Source organism: Scyliorhinus torazame, chromosome 4, assembly GCF_047496885.1.
Source record: "Scyliorhinus torazame isolate Kashiwa2021f chromosome 4, sScyTor2.1, whole genome shotgun sequence".
Classification (NCBI taxonomy): Eukaryota; Metazoa; Chordata; class Chondrichthyes; order Carcharhiniformes; family Scyliorhinidae; genus Scyliorhinus; species Scyliorhinus torazame.
In genome coordinates this window covers 219,583,935-219,609,583 of record NC_092710.1, presented here as the reverse complement: position 1 = coordinate 219,609,583, position 25,649 = coordinate 219,583,935, and the positions used below count along the sequence as shown (strand labels likewise).

The window sequence follows — 25,649 nt, the reverse complement described above, 5'->3', positions numbered from 1 at the left end:
CCCATAACCTACCTTACACATCCCTGGACACTACGGGGCAATTCAGCATGGCCAATCCACCTAACCTGCATATCTTGGGACGGAATCCACGAGACACAGGGACGGAATCCACGAGACACAGCGACAACGTGCTAACTCCACAGAGACTAGGTCAGAATCTAACCGAGGGCCCTGTCGATGAGGCAGAAATGCTAACCACTGTGCCATCATGCCACCCATAGTTGGCTCTAAGACGATCGGCCAACCATATATTTGCAACATCACCAAGTCCCACCTCTCTATCATTCGGCTTTGCCCATCTCAGCTCATCTGTTGCTGAAACCCTAATCGATACCTTTGTTACCTCCACACTTGACTATTCAAATATATGCTCGCTGGCCTCCCACATTAAACTTATAAACTGGAGGTCATCCTAAACTCTGCTGTCCATGTCCGAACTCACAGCAAGTCCTTGCTGACTTACATTTGCTTCTGGTTAAACAAAATTTTGATTTTAAAATTCCTCTCCCCACCCTCCCATGGTTTTTAAATCCCTCTGTGGCCTTCCCCTTCCTCATTTTAAAAGATTACAATTTGAGATATCGGTATTCATCTGCTTTTGGCGTCTTGGACCCCTGTTAATTGTTCTATCACTAGTGGCCATGCCTTCAGCACACTAGGCCCTTATCTGTGGAATTCCCTTCTCTATCTCGCTCTTCTTTTTCTTTTATAAATTTAGAGTAGCCAATTATTTTTCTTTTCCAATTAAGGGGCAATTTAGCGTGGCCAATCCACCTAACCAGCACACCTTTGGGTTGTGGGGGTGAAACCCATGCAGACACGGGAAGAATGTGCAAACTCCACATGGACAGTGAACTCGCTATTCTCCTTTAAGACACAAGATATTTCTCAACACCTACGTCTTTGGCCAAACCTCTGGCCACCTGAAAGTATATTCGTATCTGGCTTGGTGTCATATTTTGTTCTGTAATGCTTCTGTGAAGCAGCTTTTTAAAAAAAAATTATGTTAAAGGTGCTATAAGGTGTTGTTACATCAAGTTATTTCTCCACATCAGAGGCGAAACAGATTTAACTCATCCTAGAGTGGCCTTCTGAAGATTTACTTTATGAATGCAAGACAGAGTAGCCAGGGATGCACATTTTTTCCAAAATCTCCCAAGTATTTAATATTTGATTTATGTAAGCAGGAGGAATGCACCCCTAATAGATCCTAAATCATCTAATCAAATGTATGGCAAAGATAGAGTTATCAATAAACACAAAGGTTTAACTATAAAATTAGATAGAAGATAGAATCCTTACAGTGCAGATGGAGGCCATTCGGCCCATCGAATCTTCACTGGCCTTTGGAAAGAGCACCCCACACCTCCACTCTCCCCCGTAAGCCAGTAACCTTACCTAACCTTTTGGACTCTAAGGGGCAATTTAGCATGGCCAATCCACCTAACCTGCACATCTTTGGACTGTAGGAGGAAATCGGAGCACCCAGAAGAAACTCAGACATGGGGAGAAAGTGCCAACTCCACACAGTCACCCGAGGCTGGTATTTAACCCGGGTCCCTGGAGCTGTGAGGCAGCAGTGCTAACCACTGCGCCATCATGCCGCCCGTGTCACCGTTTTGCCCCTTACTTTATTCCTAAACCACTAGCTGCGTACCAATACTTAGTAAATTGGAGTGTTTATTTTAAATTAATTACATTCAGTGTAGGGTCTGGATCTGAAAGAGCTGTTGCAAGGTGCCTGCGAAGAGTGACCCAGCATTCACAATTCAATACATCAGATGGAGGAGCACAACAGAGCGTCTGCAAAGCCTCCCGTCGAACCTAAATAAAAGAAATTTGATCAATTTCTGACAAAAGAATTGCAAATTCTAATCTTTAAAGAAAAAGAAAAAGCTAATATTAAAAATAGTCTATAATATATATATTAATGACAAAGGTCTTACAATCTCAGAGTAGTCTTACATATGCTTAAATGGGCAACTGTAAAGATTATACTGCCAAGTCAGATTGAGAACAGAGGGAGTTTGCTCAGGGCTACAAAATTGAACTGTTTACTTTGCCAGCTTTTGTCTGTTTGCTGAAACCAGCCAAAACATTCACTTACACAATTTGTCTTCAACTGCCACGACAACAGAAAAGTACTCCAGAAACATTGTCATCTGCAATAAAATAGTGGACACCAAATAAATCCCACAAATAACTCTTACCTCCTTTGGTTGGCTGGGATCCATTCTTCCTACGATAATCTGTAATTGTTCCTGATTCAGAAATGTGTAGCTCTGCAGTAAAATATTAAATTGTACTTACTAATTTTAATTATTTAAAGTCTTATTAAAAGCTTTAATTAACACATGCCTCTCCACAACACATGATGCGAATAAATCTTTCATAGAAATCTTCCATGCAACATGGAAACCATCAGTTTGCACACTGGACTCGAAGATGTTGATAAAAATCCTTAGCCAGGAAGACACTTGTAAATACACATTACCTTCTGGATACATTTTTGCTCCAGGATCTTATGGCAAATTTAATGTACTACATATATATTAGGGATTTCAGATTAATGTTCCCTTGACTATAAGCTAACTGATGTCAAGAAAACTATGGCCATGGGACAAGATGTTCCAGTTCCACCCTTGATCACACTAAATAACACAGCATCGAACGTTGGGTCCATGGTGACAGACAATCTGTCCCATGATGCAACACTTGACATATGCATAGGGAAAGTGGTTACCACCTTTTGACAACTCATGAAACATGCATGGATAACATCAAGCCGATGGTTTATAATGCCTTTGTTCTCAGCACCTTGCTCTCTGGCTGTGAAACATGGTCTATTTACAGCTAACAAGAAGCTCAAAGATTTCCAACTTTGGAAATTAAATCCCGATAGCAGAACATTATGGGTTTATGGAGAGACAAAATCATGAACCCTGCAGTCCTCGTAAAGGCAGAGCTCCCTGGTTTATTAGTACACATCAAACAAAGGAATTTCATTGGTTCAGGCTCATTTGCAAGGTGGATGACGGTTGCATATCCAAGAACTTTCCATATGGTGAGGCAGCAAAGTCAGATGACCAGTTGGATGCCCAAAGCTTTATTTCAATGATGCTTACAAGTTTGACATAAAGACAGTAAACATCGATTATCAAACCTGGGAGTCACTAGCTGATGAGAGAAAAATGGTGTCACTTCCTGCACCACCACACTGATCGGTGGCAACAGATGCCAACACCGAAAACAACAACCTACAATGATTCCTGATAGCTGTGGTAGACCTTGTCTCACAAGTGGCCTCTTCGGCCACTGTAAAAAGTGTGCCATATGAAGACTCTCCATTGGATTGCTTGAAGCTTGTCCATCATTGTTGTAGATGTAAGGATGCCAACGATGAAGGGTTTTATAATAGTTGTTCAATAGTAATCTAGCCAGTACAGGCTATCGGGATTTAATATCAGGATAAATATCAGGATTTAATGTCCATATTTAAAAATAAATGTGTATCGAATTTTCTGTAACTGGAACATGTTGTACTAAGATTGTGCAATTTATTTATAATAATATTTATTGTCACAAGTAGGCTTACATTAACTCTGCAATGAAGTTACTGTGAAAATCCCCTAGTCGCCACACTCCGGCACCTGTTCGGGTACATGGAGGGAGAATTCAGAATGTCCAATTCACCTAACAAGCATGTCTTTTGTGACTTGTGGGAGGAAACCGGAGCACCCGGAGGAAACCCACACAGGCACGGGGAGAATGTGCAGACTCCACACAGACTGTGCCCCAAGCTGGATATCGAATCTGGGACCCTGGCACTGTGAAGCAAGAGTGCTAATCACTATGCTACCCTGAAATGTTTCCCTTTATTCTTTCATGAGATACGAGCACCGCTCACAAGACCAGCATTTGTTGTCCATCCCTAATTGCCCGTGAATTTATGAGTCAACCACATTGCTGTGGCCTTCGTGCCATATGTGGACCAGACCTTGAAAAATAGATTTCCTTCCCGAGAGGACATTAGTGAACAAGTGACAATGATTTAATGGTTAATCCCACATTTTTATTGAATTCATATTGCACCGTCTGCAGTGGTGGGATTCAAACCCACATCCTCTCGATTACTAGTCCAGTGACAATACTATCCTGTCATCACCTCCTCAGTTCCCTGTTCTCTGTGACAGAAGAAACAGATGATATTACAGCAAAGGAAATGTCAGAATTAGAGTCAAATTAAATATAGTACGAAGTCTTACAACACCAGGTTAAAGTCCAACAGGTTTGTTTCGATGTCACTAGCTTTCGGAGCGCTGCTCCTTCCTCAGGTGAATGAAGAGGTAAGTTCCAGAAACACATATATAGACAAATTCAAAGATGCCAAACAATGCTTTGAATGAGAGCATTAGCAGGTGATTAAATCATTACAGATCCAGAGATGGGGTAACCCCAGGTTAAAGAGGTGTGAATTGTGTCAAGCCAGGACAGTTGGTAGGATTTTGCAGGCCAGATGGTGGGGGATGAATGTAATGCGACATGAATCCCAGGTCCCGGTTGAGGCCGCACTCATGTGTGCGGAACTTGGCTATAAGTGTCTGCTCGGCGATTCTGCGTTGTCGCGCGTCCTGAAGGCCGCCTTGGAGAACGCTTACCCGGAGATCAGAGGCTGAATGCCCTTGACTGCTGAAGTGTTCCCCGACTGGAAGGGAACATTCCTGCCTGGTGATTGTTGCGCGATGTCCGTTCATTCGTTGTCGCAGCATCTGCATGGTCTCGCCAATGTACCACGCTTCGGGACATCCTTTCCTGCAGCGTATGAGGTAGGCAACGTTGGCCGAGTCGCACGAGTATGTACCGCGTACCTGGTGGGTGGTGTTCTCACGTGTAATAGTGGTATCCATGTTGATGATCTGACACGTCTTGCAGAGATTGCCATGGCAGGGTTGCGTGGTGTCGTGGTCACTGTTCTGAAGACTGGGTAGTTTGCTGCAAACAATGGTTCGTTTGAGGTTGCGCGGTTGTTTGAAGGCAAGTAGTGGGGGTGTGGGGATGACCTTGGCAAGATGTTCATCGTCATCAATGACGTGTTGAAGGCTGTGAAGAAGATGACGTAGTTTCTCCGCTCCGGGGAAGTACTGGACGACGAAGGGTATTCTGTCGGTTGTGTCCCATGTTTGTCTTCTGAGGAGGTCGGTGCGGTTTTTCGCTGTGGCGCGTTGGAACTGTCGCTCGATGAGTCGAGTGCCATATCCCGTTCGTACGAGGGCATCTTTCAACGTCTGTAGATGTCTGTTACGCTCCTCCTCGTCTGAGCAGATCCTGTGGATACGGAGCGCTTGTCCATAGGGGATGGCTTCTTTAATGTGTTTAGGGTGGAAGCTGGAGAAGTGGAGCATCATGAGGTTATCCGTGGGTTTGCGGTAAAGCGAAGTGCTGAGGTGACCGTCCTTGATGGAGACGAGTGTGTCAAAGAATGCAACTGATTTTGGAGAGTAGTCCATGGTGAGTCTGATGGTTGGATGGAACTTATTAATGTCATCGTGTAGACGTTTCAGTGATTCTTCGCCGTGGGTCCAAAGGAAAAAAATGTCAACGGTGTATCTGGTGTATAACGTCGGTTGAATCATGCCTAGCACAAATGAAGACGGTTATGGTTGTCAGAGGTTAATTGTCTCAGTCCCGGGTCATCGCTGCAGGATATTCTCAAGGTAGTGTCCTGGCACAACCATCCCAACCTGCCCTCCATCAATAAAGTCAGAAGTGGGGAAATTCCCTGATGATTGCACCATATTCAGCACCAAAGGAGAGTGCTCGTCTCCATGTCTTTGCGTGGGTTTCTTCTAGGTGCTCCAGTCTCCTCCCGCAAGTCCCGAAAGATGTCCTTGATTGGTGAATTAGACATTCTGAATTCTCCCTCAGTGTACCTGAACAGGCGTCACATTGTGGCAGCCAGGGGATTTTCACAGTAACTTCATTACAGAGCAAGGGTAGGAAGGCAGTGCAGGTGTCCTCTGCGGTCATCTCTCTGCAAAACAGATATACCGCTTTGGATACTGTTGAAGGAGATGGCTCACCAGGGGAAGGCAGCAGCAGCCAGGTTCATGGCACCATGGCTGGCTCTGCTGCGCAGCTGGGCAGGAAGAAGAATGGCAGGGCTATAGTGATAGGGGACTCAATTGTAAGGGGAATAGACAGGCGGTTCTGCGGACGCAATCGAGACTCCAGGATGGTATGTTGCCTCCCTGGTGCAAGGGTCAAGGATGTCTCGGAGCGGCTGCAGGACATTCTGGGGGTGTGGGGGGGGGGGGGGGGGGTGTGTGGGGGGGGGGGGTGAACAGTCAGCTGTAATGGTGCACATAGGCACCAACGATATAGGTAAAAAAACGGGACGAGGTCCTACAAGCTGAATTTAGGGAGCTAGGAGTTAAACTAAAAAGTAGGACCTCAAAGGTAGTAATCTCAAAATTGCTACCAGTGCCACGAGCTAGTCAGAGTAGGAATATCAGGATAGAGAGGATGAATGCGTGGCTCGAGAGATGGTGCAAGAGGGAGGGATTCAAATTCCTGGGACATTGGAACCGGTTCTGGGAGAGGTGGGACCAGTACAAACCGGACGGTCTGCACCTGGGCAGGACTGGAACCGATGTCCGAGGGGGGGTGTTTGCTAGAGCTGTTGGGGAGAGTTTAAACTAATGTGGCAGGGGGATGGGAACCGATGCAGGAAGTTGGAAGGTAGTAAAACAGGGACAGAAATAAAAGGCAGTAAGGGGGAAAGTGTAAGGCAGAGAAGCCATAGTCAAAAATCAAAAAGGGCGGCAGTACAAGATACAGTGACTGAGGGGAGCTCAGTGAATAGGACCAGGAATACTAAAAGAAATAAAACGGGAAGTGAAAACATTAATGGTAAGCGACGCGGCAGGTTGTTACATGAAGATATGGGTTCAACGACAAGGAAAATTAGGAGAAAGGTTAAGAGGAAATATAACTTAGGAGAGGTTACTGATCGAGGTGTTAAGATTCAGAAGAGGTAAAAAAGCCAACATAAGTGTACTTTACCTGAATGCTCATAGTATTCGGAATAAGGTAAATGAGTTGATGGTGCAAATCATCGTGAATGACTATGATTTAGTGGCCATTTATGAAACATGGTTAAAGGATGGTCACGACTGGGAGTTAAATATCCAAGGGTATCAAACTTTTCGGAAGGACAGAGTGGATGGTAAGGGAGGTGGTGTAGCTCTGTTATTTAAGGATGACATCCGGGCAACAGTAAGGGATGACATCGGTGCTATGGAGGATAAGGTTGAATCCATTTGGGTGGAAATCAGGAATAGTAAGGCGAAAAAGTCACTGATAGGAGTAATCTATAAGCCACCAAATAGTAACATTATGGTGGGGCAGGCAATAAACAAAGAAATAACAGATGCATGTAGAAATGGTACAGCAGTTATCATGGGGGATTTTAATCTACATGTTGATTGGTTTAACCAGGTCGGTCAAGGCAGCCTTGAGGAGGAGTTTATAGAATGTATCCGCGACAGTTTCCTAGAACAGTATATAATGGAACCTACGAGGGAACAAGCGGTCTTAGATCTGGTCCTGTGTAATGAGACAGGATTGATTCAGGATCTCATACTTAGGGATCCTCTTGGAAGGAGCGATCACAATATGGTGGAATTTAAAATACAGATGGAGGGTGAGAAGGTAAAATCAAGCACTAGTGTTTTGTGCTTAAACAAAGGAGATTACAATGAGATGAGAGAAGAACTAGCTAAGGTAGACTGGGAGCAAAGACTTTATAGTGAAACAGTTTAGGAACAGTGGAGAACCTTCCAAGTGATTTTTCACAGTGCTCAGCAAAGGTTTATACCAACAAAAAGGAAGGACGGTAAAAAGAGGGAAAATCGACCGTGGATATCTAAGGAAATAAGGGAGAGTATCAAATTGAAGGAAAAAACATACAAAGTAGCAAAGATCAGTGGGAGACTAGAGGACTGGGAAATCTTTAGGGGGCAACAGAAAGCTGCTAAAAAAGCTATAAAGAAGAGTAAGATAGATTATGAGAGTAAACTTGCTCAGAATATAAAAACAGATAGGAATATTTCTACAAATACATAAAACAAAGAAGAGTGGCTAAGGTAAATATTGGTCCTTTAGAGGATGAGAAGGGAGATTTAATAATGGGAGATGAGGAAATGGCTGAGGAACTGAACAGGTTTTTTGGGTCGGTCTTCACAGTGGAAGACACAAATAACATGCCAGTGACTGATGGAAATGCGGCTATGACAGGTGAGGACCTTGAGAGGATTGTTATCACCAAGGAGGTAGTGATGGGCAAGCTAATGGGGCTAAAGGTAGACAAGTCTCCTGGACCTGATGGAATGCATCCCAGAGTGCTAAAAGAGATGGCTAGGGGAATTGCCAATGCACTAGTGATAATTTACCAAAATTCACTAGACTCGTGGGTGGTCCCGGCGGATTGGAAATTAGCAAACGTGACACCACTGTTTAAAAAAGGAGGTAGGCAGAAAGCGGGTAATTATAGGCCAGTGAGCTTAACTTCGGTAGTAGGGAAGATGCTGGAATCTATCATCAAGGAAGAAATAGCGAGGCATCTGGATGGAAATTGTCCCATTGGGCAGACGCAGCATGGGTTCATAAAGGGCAGGTCGTGCCTAACTAATTTAATGGAATTTTTTGAGGACATTAACAGTGCGGTAGATAACGGGGAGCCAATGGATGTGGTATATCTGGATTTCCAGAAAGCCTTTGACAAGGTGCCACACAAAAGGTTGTTGCATAAGATAAAGATGCATGGCATTAAGGAGAAAGTAGTAGCATGGATCGAGGATTGGTTAATTAATAGAAAGCAAAGAGTGGGGATTAATGGGTGTTTCTCTGGTTGGCAATCAGTAGCTAGTGGTGTCCCTCAGGGATCAGTGTTGGACCCACAACTGTTCACAATTTACATAGATGATTTGAAGTTGGGGACCAAGGGCAATGTGTCCAAGTTTGCAGACAACACTAAGATAAGCGGTAAAGCAAAAAGTGCAGAGGATACTTCATCTTTACATCAATTAAGTAATGAAACTTGTAGTTTCCAGCAGAAAGTTTAACAGCCAAATGTACAATTAAAAAGTCATGTGATGCATGGCTAGCACTTATACTGAATCAGCAGAGGCAGTATCTCCTTTAAGACTTCTGCACAACATCCAACTTCAATTTCATAATTATTGTTACTGAACAATGTGAGACAACAAAATAATTCTACAGATATGCTGACTTTGAGGTTTGCCAAGAGAAGATGATTGGACCAACTGATTGTTATTTGGCTCCTTGTGCATAACACTGTGCTTCATGTTATGGATTTTGTATTCAATATCTTGCTGGAGTGCAATACTAATTGAATAATGTAATGAAACATCCCATTTGCAGGGAGCTCCTCTGCAGGTCTTCATTCTTCCCTTCCTTATTTGAAAGGAAGTTTCTGTAGAAAGAAATATGCCTACTGGAAAGACCAGGTATATGCTTTGTGCCATGTCCAAGAAACCTTTACACCAACATGAACAAAGTGGGACAAAAGTTCAACTGAATTCTTGCCACAAATAGCATCATTATCAATCATGTCACTGATAGATTGAAGCACAAATTCAGATCTTGTGGGGATCTTGTGAACATCTTGCTACAGAACTCTCCATCTGCAAGCTCTAATTCAATCTGAAAAGTGAAACCGACTGAAACCAATGATCAGAAGTTAGCAGTGGAATCAGCAAAGCAGCAAAAGAAACTAATGCAGCAGGTACTAATTCATAATGACTTTCAACATATGTCACAATTACAAACCACATCCAGTCTGCATCAACTCTCTGAAAGAGGACCCTTCCTAAGGCCACTCCCCTGCCCCATCTCCGTAATCCAGTAACCTCACCTAATCTTCGGACATTAGGGGGCAATTTGGCATGGCCAATCCACCTAACCAGCATATCTTTGGACTGTGGGAGGAAAACGGAGCACTCGGTGGAAACTCGTGCAGACACGGGGCGAACATGCCACTTCATACAGACAGTCACCCAAGGCTGGAATTGAACCTGGGTCCCTGCCGCTTTGAGACAGTAGTGCTAACCACTGTGCCACGTGCCGCTCAAGTAATAGTACCTTAACTACATTCTCCTAACCTTTCAGGCATAATCCTTCCAATTCAATGTACTGCAATTTCAAGGTTTAACAGAGGCATTAACAAATAGCCAGCACAATGCTTAAACCAAGTTATGTTAATTTCTTTTACCTATTGTATCATTTGTGAATGTTGTCAGCCTGAGTTTACTAATTCTTCTTCATTCGCTGATCCATTGTGAGGGGTTTTAATCCATGTGAGGAAAACAGTAAAATCATGTAATAAGCAGTCTTTGTAGCCCTCAGAAACCTCAGCTAGTCTTTTAGTAGTACACACACCGCAATTAGCAGAAGTTAATGACAGAAACATTACGTGGAACAAAATGATTTTGTAAGAATGAAAGTGTAATGATCCAGATGGAGAGTGAAGTAGTTGATTCTTAAGACTAGGGTCTTGAATCTTAATAAAGGAAACTAACTATGATGATATGAGGGGTGAGTAGGCTATGATCGATTGGGAAAATTACTTAAAGGGGTGACTGTGGATAGACTCTGGCAAACATTCAAGGACCGCATTGGAGAACTGCAACTTGTTTAATCTTGCCTGGCACAAAAGTAAAATGGGAAAGGGGGCTATTAGAGAAGTATTCGATCCAAGGAAGAAGCACACAAATTGGCCAGGAAAAACAACAGGTCTGAGGATTGGATGTTTATAAATCAGCAAAGAAGAACCAAGGGATTGATTAAGAAGGGGGAAATAGAGTACAAGAATAAGTTTTCAGGGTACATAAAAGCTGACTGTAAAAGTTTTTATAGATACGTGAAGCGAGATAGGTCCCTTACAGTCAGAAAAAGGGGAATTTATAACAGGGGATAAAGAAATCGCTGAGAGATTAAATGCATATTTCCTAGAAAGCTATAAAATTCTAACAAGACTAGATAGGATAGATGCAGGAAGAAAGCAAATTATTGTGGATGCTGGAATCTGAAACCAAAAGAGAAAATGCTGCAGAATCTCAGCAGGTATGGCAGCATCTGTAGGCAGAGAAAAGAACTAATGTCATGAGTCCAAATGACCCTTTTCAAAGCTCAAAGATGCAGGAAGGATGTTCCCGACGATTGGAATGTTCAGAACCACTGGTCACAGTCTGAGGATACGGGGTACACCATTTAGGACAGATATGAGCAGAAATCTCTTCACCCAGAGAATGGTGAGCCTGTGGAATTCATTGCCACAGAAAGTAGTTGAGGCATGTTTTAGTAGTAGAAAACATGAGTAGTATGTTTTCAAGAGCCGTTAGATAAAGCACTTGAGGCGAAGGCTATGGGTGGGTGGTGGGGTGGGGAGAAGTTAGGCTATTGAGTTGGATGATTAGCCACAATCATAATGAATGGCAGAACAGGCGTCAAGTGCTGAATGGCACCTCCTGCTCTGATTTTCTATGTTTCTATGTTTAGTTTCTACTAAGAAAAGTTTTAAATAATTGCCAAAAGTGATTACTTTTAATTAAAAGAATTATCAAGAAGTAAAAGAAGAAAATTAGAAACTCATCTGTAATACATCTATAGCTAACTCAGATAATGGGTGCATTTGTCATTCTCAAGAAGAAAAATCCCTCAAATTCATTTTTGATTCATCGAGTAGTTTGAACAGCCATAGTACAGGTGATTCATACACTGGGAAAGTTCAATTAGCCAAGACTGTGCCAACTGTCAGGGTATTTGTAATATAATGGTAGAGTAAGGAATGAGAAAGGCAGTAAAAATGGAAAGACATATGGAACATCTGACAGCAAGAAACTTTGTAACTCTTAAATGAGCTTTTGAAAAGAGAAAATGAAAAATCAGTGGATCGGAACTAGCAAAGGGCAAGGGCAGAAGAGAAAATTATGTCTGGCATCAGGGGCGGGATTCTCCGATAATCATGCGATGGCCGGCACCCGGTGTCAAAAACGGCGCGAATCACTCCGGCATCAGGCCCCCCCCCGAAACGGCGCACATTCTCCATCCGGAATGGGCTAGCAGTGGCATGACGCCATTCGCGACGGCGTCACCCATCACGGGCGCGCGGCGTGGGTGACGCCGCGCGGCGTCGCAGCACAAAAGACGCCGCCTCCCCCGGAGATCCGTCAAAATGGCCGCGCGCAGCACCGAGGTTCCAGGAGCGGGACATCGAGGCGCTCCTGGACACAGTGGAGCAGAAGAGGGAGGCCCTGTACCCTGGACACGGCCGCTCCACGCCTCAGCCGGTGCCTGTGGAGGGAGGTAGCAGAGGGCGTCAGCGCCATGGCTGTAACACCAAAGACAGGCGCCCAGTGCCACAAGGTCAATGACCTAGTCAGGGCAGCCAGGGTGAGTACCCCCCCCCCCCCCCCCCACCTCCGATGTGCGGCACAGCCCTAGGTGCAACTGACATGGCTGCACCCACCCATGCAGCCTGCAGTGGCAGGATGGGTTGTGCACCTCTGCCAATATACACACAACCGCTGGCCTGCATGTATATCTCTGCCTAACACTGTTGCCCTTTATCCCTGCCACGCACCCGCCCCCTCACAGGAGAAGCGCGCACACAACAACCAGGAGCGTGTGAGGACCAGAGGGGGTCCAGCTGATGTGCGACCACTCACCATGCATGAAGAGAGGGCCCTGGAACTTGCAGGCGGACCAGAGGACCGGGAGGTTGCGGATGCAGAGGTCGGGGGCGCGCCACCAAGTGAGACCCCCCACGGCCTGCCCTCCTTTTCCCCTTCCCCCATATCCCCCTTCCCCCATGACCCCATGCCACCGATCCCCATCTGCGTGTTTAACCATGCATGCTGTATTGTGTATTGCAGGACTAAACGTCGAGGCACCCGTCCCCGCGGATGCCGACCGCCCCTGGGACGATCGAGGCCGGCCACGAGACAGGGAGAGACCCGGCCCATCAGGCATACCACGCCCCCAGGACGTTCCAGGGCGGCCACGGGCCAGGGACAGACCCGGAGCACCAGGAAGATGACGCCCCCATCTCGTGCGAGTGCGGCGACGCCGGCGGGCAACACCCAGCGACGAGGGGGACAGCCACAGGCCTCCGTCGCAGCCGACCCAGGACAGCCCTACCCAGGACAGCCCTACCCAGGACAGCCCTACCCAGGACAACCCTACCCTACCCAGGACACCCCTACCCAGGACATCCCTACACTACCCAGGACACCCCAAACAGGACACCCCTACCCTACCCAGGACACCCCTACCCTACCCAGGACACCCCTACCCTACCCAGGACACCCCTACCCTACCCAGGACACCCCTACCCTACCCAGGACACTGACACACAGGGGACAGGTGGACAAGAACCACCACTCCAGGGGACCATGGACTTTGGGTTGGATGAGGAGCACGACACTACGCCACTGCTATCTCCTACACCTTCCACCATCGCAGAAACACTCGTCTCGGTTGGGCAGGTTAGCGATGAGGCTTCTTGTACACTAACTGGTGGGCACAAGACACCCCTCCCAGTACAGCAGGTGGAGGCAGGAGCAGCCGAGGGGCCGGGAGGTCGGAGGGCATCCCGGTGCGAGCAATCATCTGCTGTCCAGACGTGTTCCTGGAGTTAGCACACCCACCCATAGACCCGATGCAGTCACGGACCAAGGGACGATCGAAGGGGGTGACGGCCGGCTTGCGGCAGATGAAGGTGGAGGAATCCACCCGCGTGCAGAAGCAGGGAGTGGTGCAGGACATAGGTGCCACCCAGGCCGAAACCACAAGAGTGGCGTCCGCGGTGGAGGCAATGGGGGTGACAGTGTCAGACATGGGGAGCAGTATGCAAGGCCTGGGGTTTTCCGTGCAGGCGACGTCTGTGGCCCAGGACATGGCTGCCCTCTCACAGCAAGTCATGAGCCAGAGCCAGCAGCAAATCGCAGAGGCGCTCAACACCGTGGCCCAGTCTCAGCAGGCAATGGCCCAGTCTCTGCAGGCAGTGGCCCAGTCTCTGCAGGCAGTGGCCCAGTCTCTGCAGGCAGTGGCCCAGTCTCTGCAGGCCATCGCTGAGGGCATCGGCGCCATTGCCCAGGTGCTGGCCGGCGTTGCCCAGACAGACAGGGATGGCCAACTCCCTGAGCTCCATGGCTGCAAACTTGCAGAGCCTTGTTGGTACCAGGGCGGGCCTCCAGGACTGGCAGCGCCAGGTGTTGGGGGGGCATCAGATGGTCGGTCCGTTCGCATCCCTGACCCATGTAGAGGCCCGGGGGTCATCGGGCACCCCGAGGGAGGAGGTGGTGCTGAGGCCCGTTCCGGGTCCCCCTGTAGGGGAGGCCCCGGAACACCGCAACACCTCGGATTCCCCCCCTTCCGTCCCAGGTGCATCTGGTGGGCAACGGTCAGGACAGGCTGGCAGCTCGCCATCCCAGTCACCCGAGCCGCAGCCTGGCCCATATAGGCCGGGCCGCCCCAGGAAACGGCGGCCAAAGGGATCCCGAGTCACAGGGCAGGAATCACAGGCGTCCACCTCCAGTTCTGCTGTATGGTCTGGGGAACTACCTAGACGTAGTCAAAGGGCCGGTAAGGCCAAACAATTAGACACGGAGTAAGTTGGCAGGAGTGCAAGGCACAGATTAGTTCTGGGGCTAGGGCACGTGTATGAACTGTTCATTATTAAAATCACTTTCACATCCACAGAGGCTGCCTTTGTGCTCTGTCCGATGCGTGCGGGGGTGTGGTGTGAGGTGAGCGCCAGTGTGTGTGTGAGGGGTGATAGAACGTTGGCCTCAGATGAGTGTGCCCCCCCCCCCCCCCCCGGGTCGCCCTCGCCATCCCCCTAGGCAGACGACGGGACCGTGCGCGGCAGTGTCACGGCCGCATGCAGGGACGGTCTGGGTGGAGGGTGGTACTGTGGCCATGGGTCAGGCATTGTCCAACGATGTAGAGCCCAGAGCTCAGCGCAGAGCGACTTGTCATCATCCTCCATGGCCTGCCATAGACACGCCTCCACTGGCGCAGGTGCATGTGCAATGGAGGGATGGATGTGCAATGGAGGGGTGGTATGCATGCGGGTGGGGTGAGGGTGGTATGCATGCGGGTGGGGCAAGGGTGGTTGCTGGTGGGTGGGGGGGGTGAGGGTGGACGGCTGGTGCCGTGGTGTGCAGTCTGTGCCCATGCTCGGCTATTCCCACGCCCCCTTAGTCAGTGAACCGGGCGGCTATCAGCCTGTCCCGTGCCCGCTGGCCCAGCCGGTAACGGTGGGCAGCCTCCCGTCCATGTCCAGCCCGTCTGTCCTGACCATTGCCCCCATCCTCCTCGCCTGGGGAGGTCTGTGCCTCATCTTGCTGCTCCTTCCCTTCCCTCTCCTCCGCCTGCAGCACATCGCCCCCCTGCTGGGCTATGTTGTGCAGGGCGCAGCAGACCACAATGATGCGGCCGACCCTATCTGGCGGGAACTGGAGGGCCCCTCCAGAGCAGTCCAGGCACCTGAAACACATCTTCAGCAGCCCAAAGCACCTCTCTACCACACCCCTAGTCGCTACATGGGCAACATGTAGAAGTGCGGATCCCGCCACGGCGGCCAACATCGCTGGGTGATCACCAAACATAACGGCCTGCAGGGGGTGGGGGGGCGGGGTTGGGGTGGGATAGATGACATGTCATCATTGTCCGTACCCGCCCCCCCCCCCTCCCCCCTCCCCCCCAGGTGCCATGGGCTTGATGGTCACAGCTGTTGGAAGCTGGCACCTGGCCAGGCGGACAACCTCCCCAACCCACTCCCCTCTCCCCGGCACTCGCCCTCCCTCCTCCCCGGCACTCGCCCTCCCTCCTCCCCGGCACTCGCCCTCCCTCCTCCCCGGCACTCGCCCTCCCTCCTCCCCGGCACTCGCCCTCCCTCCTCCCCGGCACTCGCCCTCCCACCTCCCCGGCACTCGCCCTCCCACCTCCCCGGCACTCGCCCTCCCACCTCCCCGGCACTCGCCCTCCCACCTCCCCGGCACTCGCCCTCCCCTCTCCCCCCTCCCCCCTCCCCTCCGCCCCCCACACACACACACACACTCCCCATCCCCTCTACTCCACACCTCCACTCCACCCCCCCCCCCCGCCCCCGCCCACTCCACGCAACCCACCCCCCCCCCCCCCCCGCACTCCACACTCCATTACAACTGGTTGACGCCGTTAAATAGGTGGTTTAATTTAATGGGACTTCGGCTCATCCGGCCGGGAGAATTCGTGCAGCCCTGGCGCCCATAGCGTCGCGCCAGTCCCCGCCATTCTCCGAGGTGGGCGGCGCGATTCACGCTTCTTGGGGGGCCGGAGAATTCGGAGGACAGCGGGGGCGGGATTCACGCCGACCCCCAGCGATTCTCCTACCCGGCGGGGGGGGGGTCGGAGAATCCCACCCCATGTGTTCAAATTTGAGAATTTGAACTCAGCTTTTTCTAATCTGAAAATTAAAAAGCTAGTATCAATAAAAATGACCATGCAGTTATTTGATTGTCATAAAATCCCAACAGGTTGACTCATGCTCTTTAGGGCTGTGTCATCTGGTTTGGCATTTTTGTGACTCGCCAACATGGCTCTCAACTGTACTTTGACAAAGGATGGCAAGGTGGCACAGTGGTTTGCACTGCTGCCTCACAGCACCGGAACCGAGGTTAAATTCCGGCCTGAGGTGACTGTGTGGAGGTTGTACGTTCTCCTCGTGTCTGCCCGAGTTTCCTCTGGGTGCTCCGATTTACTCCCAGTCTAAACTTGGGCAGGTTAGGTGAATTGGCCATGCTAAATTGCCCCTTAGTGTCCACGAATGTGCAGGTTAACGGGTTACGGGTATCGGGGGGAGTGGATCGGTGCAGACTCGATGGGCCGAATGGCCTCCTTCTGCACTGGAGGGATTCTATGATGCCTGCAAGCCATTCAGTTGTATCCTGATTCAATGTACAGCAGACACCTCAAATCCTTGGAGAGATACAACCAATGTTGCCTCTGCAAAATCTTGCAAATCCACTGGCAGTACAGGTGTTACAATGTGAGCGCCCTCGCCCAGGCCAATATCCCCAGTATCGAGGCACGGGTCATGCTCGACTAGCTGCAATAGTATGCTCAACAACTATTCGATAGCAGAAAGTTAACAAATTTGTTTATTGAAGTATAACTGTAGACAAAGGAGGACATGAATTCCACCCTACTCCTCGACTCCATGGGCATCAATTGGTCAGCTCTCAACCACCATAAGTTTGGACTCATACTCCAGCCGCCGCTTAACATGCTCTGCTGCGTCACCACACCATATCATTAAACAAATGAGGAGATAGACAAGTCTTTAATTAGTAGTGGGATGAAGGGTTGTGGGGAGCAGGCAAGAAAGTGGAGATGAGGGTGAGATGTGATCAGCAATCATCATATTGAATGGCAGAACAGGCCCGATGGGCTGAATTGCCCACTCCTGCTCCTAGTTCTTATGTTCTTCTTAAATGTAGAGTACTTAGGTTGTACAGGTCAGAGTCACCTGGGGGAGACCGGGAGATGCAGGAATTTCTAGATGGGCTGGAGTACCAGAGGTTAGGGGAGGGGGACAGGGCTACATTAAAAGGAGCGAAAGTGGAGCAGGAGATAAAAGATGCAATTGGGAGGATGCAGTCGGTGAAGGTGGCAGGGCCGGATGGGTTTCCGGTGAAATATTCTAAAAAAATTCAAGGATAAGCTGGCACCCCTGATGGTGAGGATGTTTGAGGAGGCGATACGGAAGGGGGTGTTACCACAAACTTTGGGGCAAGCATCGATTTCCCTGTTGCTGAAAAAAGATAAAGATCTGACGGAGTGTGGGTCGTATAGGCCCGTATCGCTTTTAAACGTGGACGCAAAAGTATTGGCGAAGGTCCTGGCAGGTAAGCTGGAGGAGTGCCTCCCGAAAGTGATAGGTGAAGATCAGACAGGGTTCGAGGGAGGCAGCTCTTTCCAAACGTTAGAAGGGTATTGAACATGGTTATGGCACCGGCTGAGGGCAAGGAAACAGAGGTGGTTGTGGCATTAGACGCTGAGAAGGCGTTTGACCGGGTAGAATGGGGGTACTTGATGGCAGTTCTGGAGCGGTTTGGGGTTGGACCAAGATTTGTGGACTGGGTAAAGCTACTATATAAGGAGCCGAGGGCCAGACCGCACAAATAACATCAGCTCAAGATACTTTTCTCTCCACCATGGGACTAGGCAGGGATGTCCTATGTCCCCCTGCTTTTTGCACTCGCGATTGAGCCGTTGGCCATCGCATTAAGTTCGGGGGTATGGAAAGGGATAGTGTGGGAGGAGGACAGAGCATAGGGTGTCCTTAAATGCGAATGACTTGTTGTTATACGTGTCGGAACCGAGTGTGTCAATGGGGGGAATATTGGAGCTGCTTCGGATGTTTTGGTCTTTCTCAGGATACAAATTAAATCCTGACAAGAGTGAGTATTTTGTGGTGTCTCGGCCGGGGGTGGGGAGGGCTGCCATTCCGTAGGGCAGGGACTCACTTTGGATACCTGGGGGTGCAGATTGTCCGGGAATGGGAGGGGGGCTCCGCAGGTACAACATTTCTAGTTTGGCGGGGAGAGTTAAAGCTGATCTAGAAAGGTGGGATGGTCTCCCTCTGTCACTGGCGGGTCGGGTACAGGCGGTTAAAATGAACGTGTTGCACGATTTCTGTTTATTTTCCAATGCCTGCTGACTTTCCTGCCAAAGGCATTTTTCAGAGAGATTGAAGGAATGATTACCTCGTTCATATGGGGAGGAAAGGTGGCCAGAGTTAAAAAGGTGCTGCTACAGAGGATAAGGCAGACAGGGGGTTTGGGTCTTCCGAACCTGATGCATTATTATTGGGCGGCGAATGTGGAGGTGCGGAGCTGGATCAGAGGGGTTGATTCCCAGTGGGTCAGAATGGAGGAGAGTTTGTGCAGGGGGTCGGGATTGAAGGCGCTAGCAACAGCGCTGTTCTCGATAGCCCCGGGGAAATACTCAGTGAGTCCGGTAATAATAGCTCCATTGAGAATTTGGAGGCAGTTTCGCCAACACTTCGGATTGGGGGCAGGGTCAAGGGAAATGTCGATTCGGGAGAACCACAGATTTGAGCCAGGGAAGTGGGATGGAAATTTTCAGAAATGGGAGGAGAAGGGGGTTAAGACACTAGAAGCTTTGTTTCTTGGGGATCGGTTGGCAGGATTGAAGGAGCTGGAAGCAAAGTATTGGCTGGAGCAGCGGGAAATGTTTCGATATATACAGTTTCGAGACTTTGCCAGAAAGGAAATACAGAGCTTCCCGGTGGAGCCGGCCTCCACATTGCTGGAGGAGGTGCTGACGACAGGGGGACTGGAGAAGGAGGTAGTGTCGGCAGTTTATGGAGATATTTTGGAAGAGGAGAAGGCACCACTGGAAGGGATCAAAGCAAAGTGGGAGGAAGAGTTGGGAGAGGGTATGGAGGAGGGGTTCTGGTGTGAGGTGCTCCGGAGAGTGAACGCCTCCACCTCGTGCACGAGGTTGAGTCTGATACAGCTGAAGGTGGTATACAGAGCACACTTCACAAGGGCGAGGATGAGCCGATTCTTTGTAGGGGTAGAAGATGTGTGTGAACGTTGCGGGGGCGCAAATCACATTCATATGTTTTGGTCCTGTCCGATACTGTATGTCTGCATTGCACAAATTCTCCATAGTAAATACATGCGCCGGGAATCTCCGCGGACCGGAGAATAGCCGCCACTCGCGGGCAGTCGACGCGACGCAGGTTGGGGGCCATTGAAAGAGGCCCCCACGGCGATTCTCAGCCGACAACTGGCAGAGTTCTCGCTGCCGGAAGAGCAGGGCCCCGTATCGGCAGCCGGAGCTGCATGGAGCACTCCGGGGCTCTGCAAGCCCCCTTCGAAATGGAGAATCACTCTGGACTTTCTCTGGGGAAGTCCAGAGTGAGTCGCACCCATTTTCAGAGAATTCCGCCCATGGTATTTGAAAGGAATCTGTTTTAAAGTCAACCTGATCTGTTTTTGTGATTAACATTCTTCGAAAGCATCATTCCTTCCAATCGCCACCAACACTTCCAGAGTCACTGAACCAGCCTATCTCTGCAGCCTCTGTGCCCTTTCACAGCTTACATTCCAACCTAGCTTTGCATGATCACTTATATTACACATTTTCGAACAAAGGTTATTTAATCGGTTTCAAAATTTAACTGTGTCTTTTCTGAACAATGATCAAATGCTGTGGCAGCTCTCTCAATATTCCCTCATCCCAGTGTATCTATTTCTTTCTCTCTCTTCTTAAAATACAGGTGTGTAACCAGATCTTTTTCCTCGCTCATTTACACAGACATAACCTTTATTTTAAATACTGCTCGATATAAATGTTGTCTCAAAAACAAGCTTCAAAAAAATTTGTTCTCTCTTCACGAGGTGATATACTATACAAAATAGCAGGTGTTGCGTATCATACAACGCTTAACACTGAAAAGATCTGTCACAGCACCACCGATAGGAGTAACAAGTAATACATGTATTTATTCGATTTTTGAGAACAACTGCTTTGAACAGAATCAGCTCACAGGCATACCATTTGAAGGTTTATGATAAATAATGATAATCTTTTATTGTCACAGGTAGGTTTACATTAACACTTGTTATGGGCCAGGGTTTAGAGAACCCCAAAGTGTATCGTGCAGTTCACCTGACCCACAACTTTTACTAGTTTGTGGTATGGGAAGCACACGGCCCACTCTACATGTGTGGTACAGCAGAAATGGTAAAGTATTTTTTTAAAGCAAAACAATGTTTATTCTATGAACTCAAGTTAACCTTTTTAAAACATACAGTGAACATCTTAGCAACCATTAATTCAAATACAACCCCCAAAGACTACAACACTAAGTAAACCTTTAAGCATTCTTTTTAACATCCATACGACTTACAAAAGAAACACCTTTTAACAGAAGCACATTAGGTTAAAGTCACTACTGAAAACATTTAGAATTCTGAATTCACCAAATGATCGAGAGATAGTCTATTGATGGCAGAGAGAACAGCAGTGCACCTGCTTGGTCTGGCTTCAGCTCCAACACTGAAAACAATGCTCCACCCACTCTCTGACATCACTGGGTAGTAAACACCCATTTCTTAAAGGTACTCACTACAGATATTTATATACACACCCATTTCTTAAAGGTACTCTCACATGACACCTCCCCCCAAGAAAAAAAATAAACCATCAACTTCAAGATGGTTTCATTTTTCACCTTTTCACTATCCTTTAAGAAATGCACACAGTAAATATACTTTATCGTTTAAAAAAACAACACATGCAAACAGTTATAATAATATAGTCCATTTTTTTTAGCGTTCTTCTTCCTCCAACTGAAATCCTTCTCGATTGACAGTCTCTTTGAACAAGAAGGTCTCTGCACGATCCGACCATTTCTCTATGCCTCGGCATTTCTCTTTAACGTCAGATACTTTAGTTCAATCTGATCACAGAGTGCCTTGTAATTCTCCAATGCAGGAGCATTGGTTATCACAGCATTCAGGCAGTCAAATGTCTGTTGACACTCCGCTGTCCATTGAAATTTTCGACGTTTCTTCAGCAAGTCCATCAGTGGAACAATCACGTTACAAAGCTTTTGCACAAATGTTCGATCAAATCCACTCATGCCAAGAAATCGCATTATTTTCCTTCGTCTTGAGGGTATCGAAAACACCAATAACTGTTGGTTTCACATACCGTGTGACCATTCGATTGTATGGCCAAGGAAAGTGACTTGGGCTTTTCCAAATTCACATTTGGCTAGGTTTATCACCAAACCCGCCTCCTGAAGTCAATCAAATAACTCCATCAGATGTGTCAAATGTTCTGTCCATGTCTGACTGAAAATTACCAGATCGTCGATGTCTACCATACAATTCCGAACCGACTTTGTTAGTTAACCATTGAAATGTGGCTGGGGCGTTTTTCCTGCCAAATGGCATAGCTTTGAATTGGTATATACCATCTGGAGTCACAAAAGCTGAAATCTCCTTCGCCCTTTCGGATAAAGGTACCTGCCGCCAGTAACCTTTAAGTAAATCCAGTTTGGAACTAAAAGGTGATTGTCCTACTTTCTCAATGCAATCCTCCAAACGTGGGATAGGATAAAAGTCCGTTCTTGTCACTGGATTAAACTTTCTATAGTTCACACACAACCATTGGGTACCATCTGGTTTAGGTACCATCACTATGGGTGAGCTCCATTGGCTGCAACCCACTACAATTATGCCATTTTTAAGCAAACTCTCAATCTCTTTGTTAAACTGTGCCAATTTTAAAGGGTTAAGTCTGTATAGATGTTGTTTGATTGGAACGGCATTTCCCACATCTACATCACTTATAGCCATTTTAGTACTTCCCAATTTATCTCCATAAGCTTGCTCATGTGAGATCAATAACTCTTTCAGGTCAGTCCGTTTTTTCTGTGGAAGGTAACTCAACAATTTATCCCAATTTTTAAGAACATCCTCGTTTTCAATTTAATTTGAGGTTAGTCAAATTCAGTCATCTGGATTTGGTTCGTCACTTTGAGTTAGAATCATTAAAACCGCCTCCTTTTGCTCTCCTTCCCTTTCAAAGTACCTTTTAAGCATATTCACATGACACACTCGGTGAGTCTTCCTTCTATCTGGTGTTTTTACCACATAATTCACCTCACTTAATTTCCTTTCAATCTGATATGGTCCACAAAACCTTGCTTTTAAAGGTTCACCTACCACTGGTAACAACACAAAACTTTATCTCCACTGGCAAAACTACGAACTTTGGATTTCTTGGCCGCTACCCGTTTCATCACATTTTGTGCAACTTTTAAATGTTGTCTAGCCAACTCACCTGCTCTATTTAATCGTTCCCTGAAATTTGACACGTAATCCAATAATGCAAGTTCTGATTTCTTACTCACCAATTTTTCCTTAATCAATTTAAGTGGTCCTCTTACCTCATGACCAAAAATTAGTTCAAAAGGACTAAATTTGGTTGACTCATTAGGAGCATCCCTAATTGCAACCAGTATGAATGGAATTCCTTTATCCCAATCCTCTGGATAATCGTGACGATAAGCCCTCAACATTGTCTTTAATGTCTGATGCCACCTTTCTAACGCTCCCTGCGATTCTGGATGGTATGCAATTGATTTAAATTGTTTTATTCTTAAGCTCTCCATAACTTCTTGGAATAGCCTTGAGGTAAAATTCGATCCTTGATCCGATTGTATTTCTGTGGGTAGTCCATATCTAGTAAAGAATTTAAGTAACTCCTCCACAATCTTTTTAGCTGCAATATTACATTCTGGAATGGCCTCTGGAAACCTAGTAGACACATCCATTATAGTCAAAAGATATTGATTCCCGCTTTTTGTTTTAGGAAGGGGTCCTATGCAATCAATTAGGATCCTTGTAAAAGGTTCCTCAAATACTGGAATGGGTATTAAGGGTGCTGGTTTTATCACTGCTTGAGGTTTCCCTATCACTTGACGTGTGTGACATGATTGACAAAATTTAACTACATCTTTATGTAGTCCAGGCCAATAAAAATGTTTCTGGATTTTAGCTTGAGTTTTCCTTATTCCCAAATGACCTCCCACTGGTACCTCATGTGCAACTCGCAACACCTCCTTTCTATACCCTACCGGCAATACTACTTGATGAACTCCTGCCCACTTTTCGTCCGCCTGCATATGTAAAGGTCTCCATTTTCTCATCAAGACCTCACTTTTACGCTAATAACACTCGGATATACACTCAGATTCCTCTTCCATGTATGCTTTCTGATACATCCGTTTTATTTCTATGTTTTTGTTGTAACTCCGCCAATTTTCCTGAACTAAAAATATCTGCTTCTCCTCCACCTGTTCTTGTTCTTTTTCAACCATCTGATCGAAAATAGTTTCTGATAATTGCACTTCAACTTCATCTTCACTCTCTGATTTCTCCTCTTGTCTTAACCTGTGACTTTGCGACCTTGTTACTACACAATCTGTAAAAAGCCCAGGATATTCGTCCTTCAACACTTCAGTTGTCTGATTTTCCACTGGCTTATCCACCACAGTAGGCATCACTCCCACCTGCGATCCAGCTATATCATTACCCAAGATAAACTGTATTCCTGGACAAGATAGTTTCTCTATTACTCCTACTACCACTTCACCACTCTTCACTGGACTTTCCAACCTTACCTTATATAATTGAACACTACTCCTCTCATCCTGAATTCCACATATTACCACCTTTTCTGGCAATATTCTCCCCAAACTACATAACTCCTCATTTCTTACCATTAAGGATTGACCAGCTCCTGCATCTCTTAAAATTGTGACTTTTTTAACCTGCTCCTTCTGATACACGAGTAAACTTTACCCACACAAGTAAATTCTTGAAAGAGATCTGGCAAATTCTTATCAATCACCTCTTGATCAGGCTGTACAATCTTTTGCACCTCCTTTGCTTCAATTGGGCTTTCCTTTACCACTTTCACAAACCCTTAACTGTCTTATCCCGTTTTACCACATCATCCTTCCCAGTGCTTTTCTTCAACCACCAACACGGTGATTTTACATGGCCTAGTTTATTACAGTGAAAACATTTGAAACGTTTTATTTCTTTTCCACCCTCCTGGATTTCTTTTTGATCTAAGGTACACTCTCCTTATTATCACTCATCAGATCACCTTTACCTTTACCACTTGAGTATTTCTCATGTCCCCAGTTTCAATCCCTCACAGGCTGAAACTGACGTCAGAAACCAAGCTTTGATTTATGAACTAATTCATAATCATCTGCCATTTCTGCTGCTCATCTCACAGTTTTAACCCTCTGTTCTTCCACATGAGTTCTCACTACATCAGGAATTGAATTTTTAAACTCCTCCAAAAGTATAATTTCTCTGAGAGCTTCATACGTTTGATCTACTTTCAAAGCCCTTATCCACCTATCAAAATTACTCTGTTTGAGCCTTTCAAACTCCATGTATGTTTGACCAAACTTTTTCCTTAAATTTCTAAACCTTTGTCTCTAGGCTTCAGGAACTAGTTCATATGCACCTAAATGGATTTTCTCACCTCCTCATACGTCCCAGATATCTCCTCCGGTAGTGATGCGAACACTTCACTAGCCCTACCTACCAGCTTTGTTTGAATCAGTAATACCCACATGTCCTGTGGCCATTTCATTTGTTTAGCTACCTTCTCAAATGAAATGAAAAAGGCTTCCACCTCCTTCTCGTCAAACCTCGGCAATGCTAGGACATATTTAAATAGATCCACACCAAGCCTTCGACTTTGACACTCTTTCTCACTATCCTCATCACTATCAACCAACCGTACGTTTCCCTTTACGTCTGCCAATTTTAACTGACAGTCATGTTTCATGGCCATTTTCTGAAATTCAAACTCTCTCTCTTTATCTTTTTCCCTGATCTGTATCTCCCTTTCTCTTTCTTTTTGTTCTGCTCGGGCTATTCTTTCTGTTTTCCTTTCTTCTCTCTCTTTTTCGTCTCTCTCTCTTTCCTCTCTCGCTCTCTTTCGTATTCAAG

At 47.0% G+C, this 25,649-nt stretch overlaps 1 protein-coding gene across 6 annotated transcripts in view; it reads right to left on the bottom strand.

Moving 5' to 3' along the window:
* tbc1d32 (TBC1 domain family, member 32) overlaps positions 1-25,649 on the bottom strand; it is a 452,053-nt gene that overhangs the window by 381,490 nt on the left and 44,914 nt on the right. For all 6 annotated transcript variants that reach the window (XM_072499364.1, XM_072499359.1, XM_072499363.1 and 3 more), the window contains 2 exons: positions 2,211-2,282; positions 1,699-1,824 (listed from right to left, as the gene is read on the bottom strand). In XM_072499364.1, coding sequence (XP_072355465.1) covers positions 1,699-1,824; positions 2,211-2,282 — 198 coding nt within the window. The remainder of the gene's footprint in view (positions 1-1,698; positions 1,825-2,210; positions 2,283-25,649) is intronic.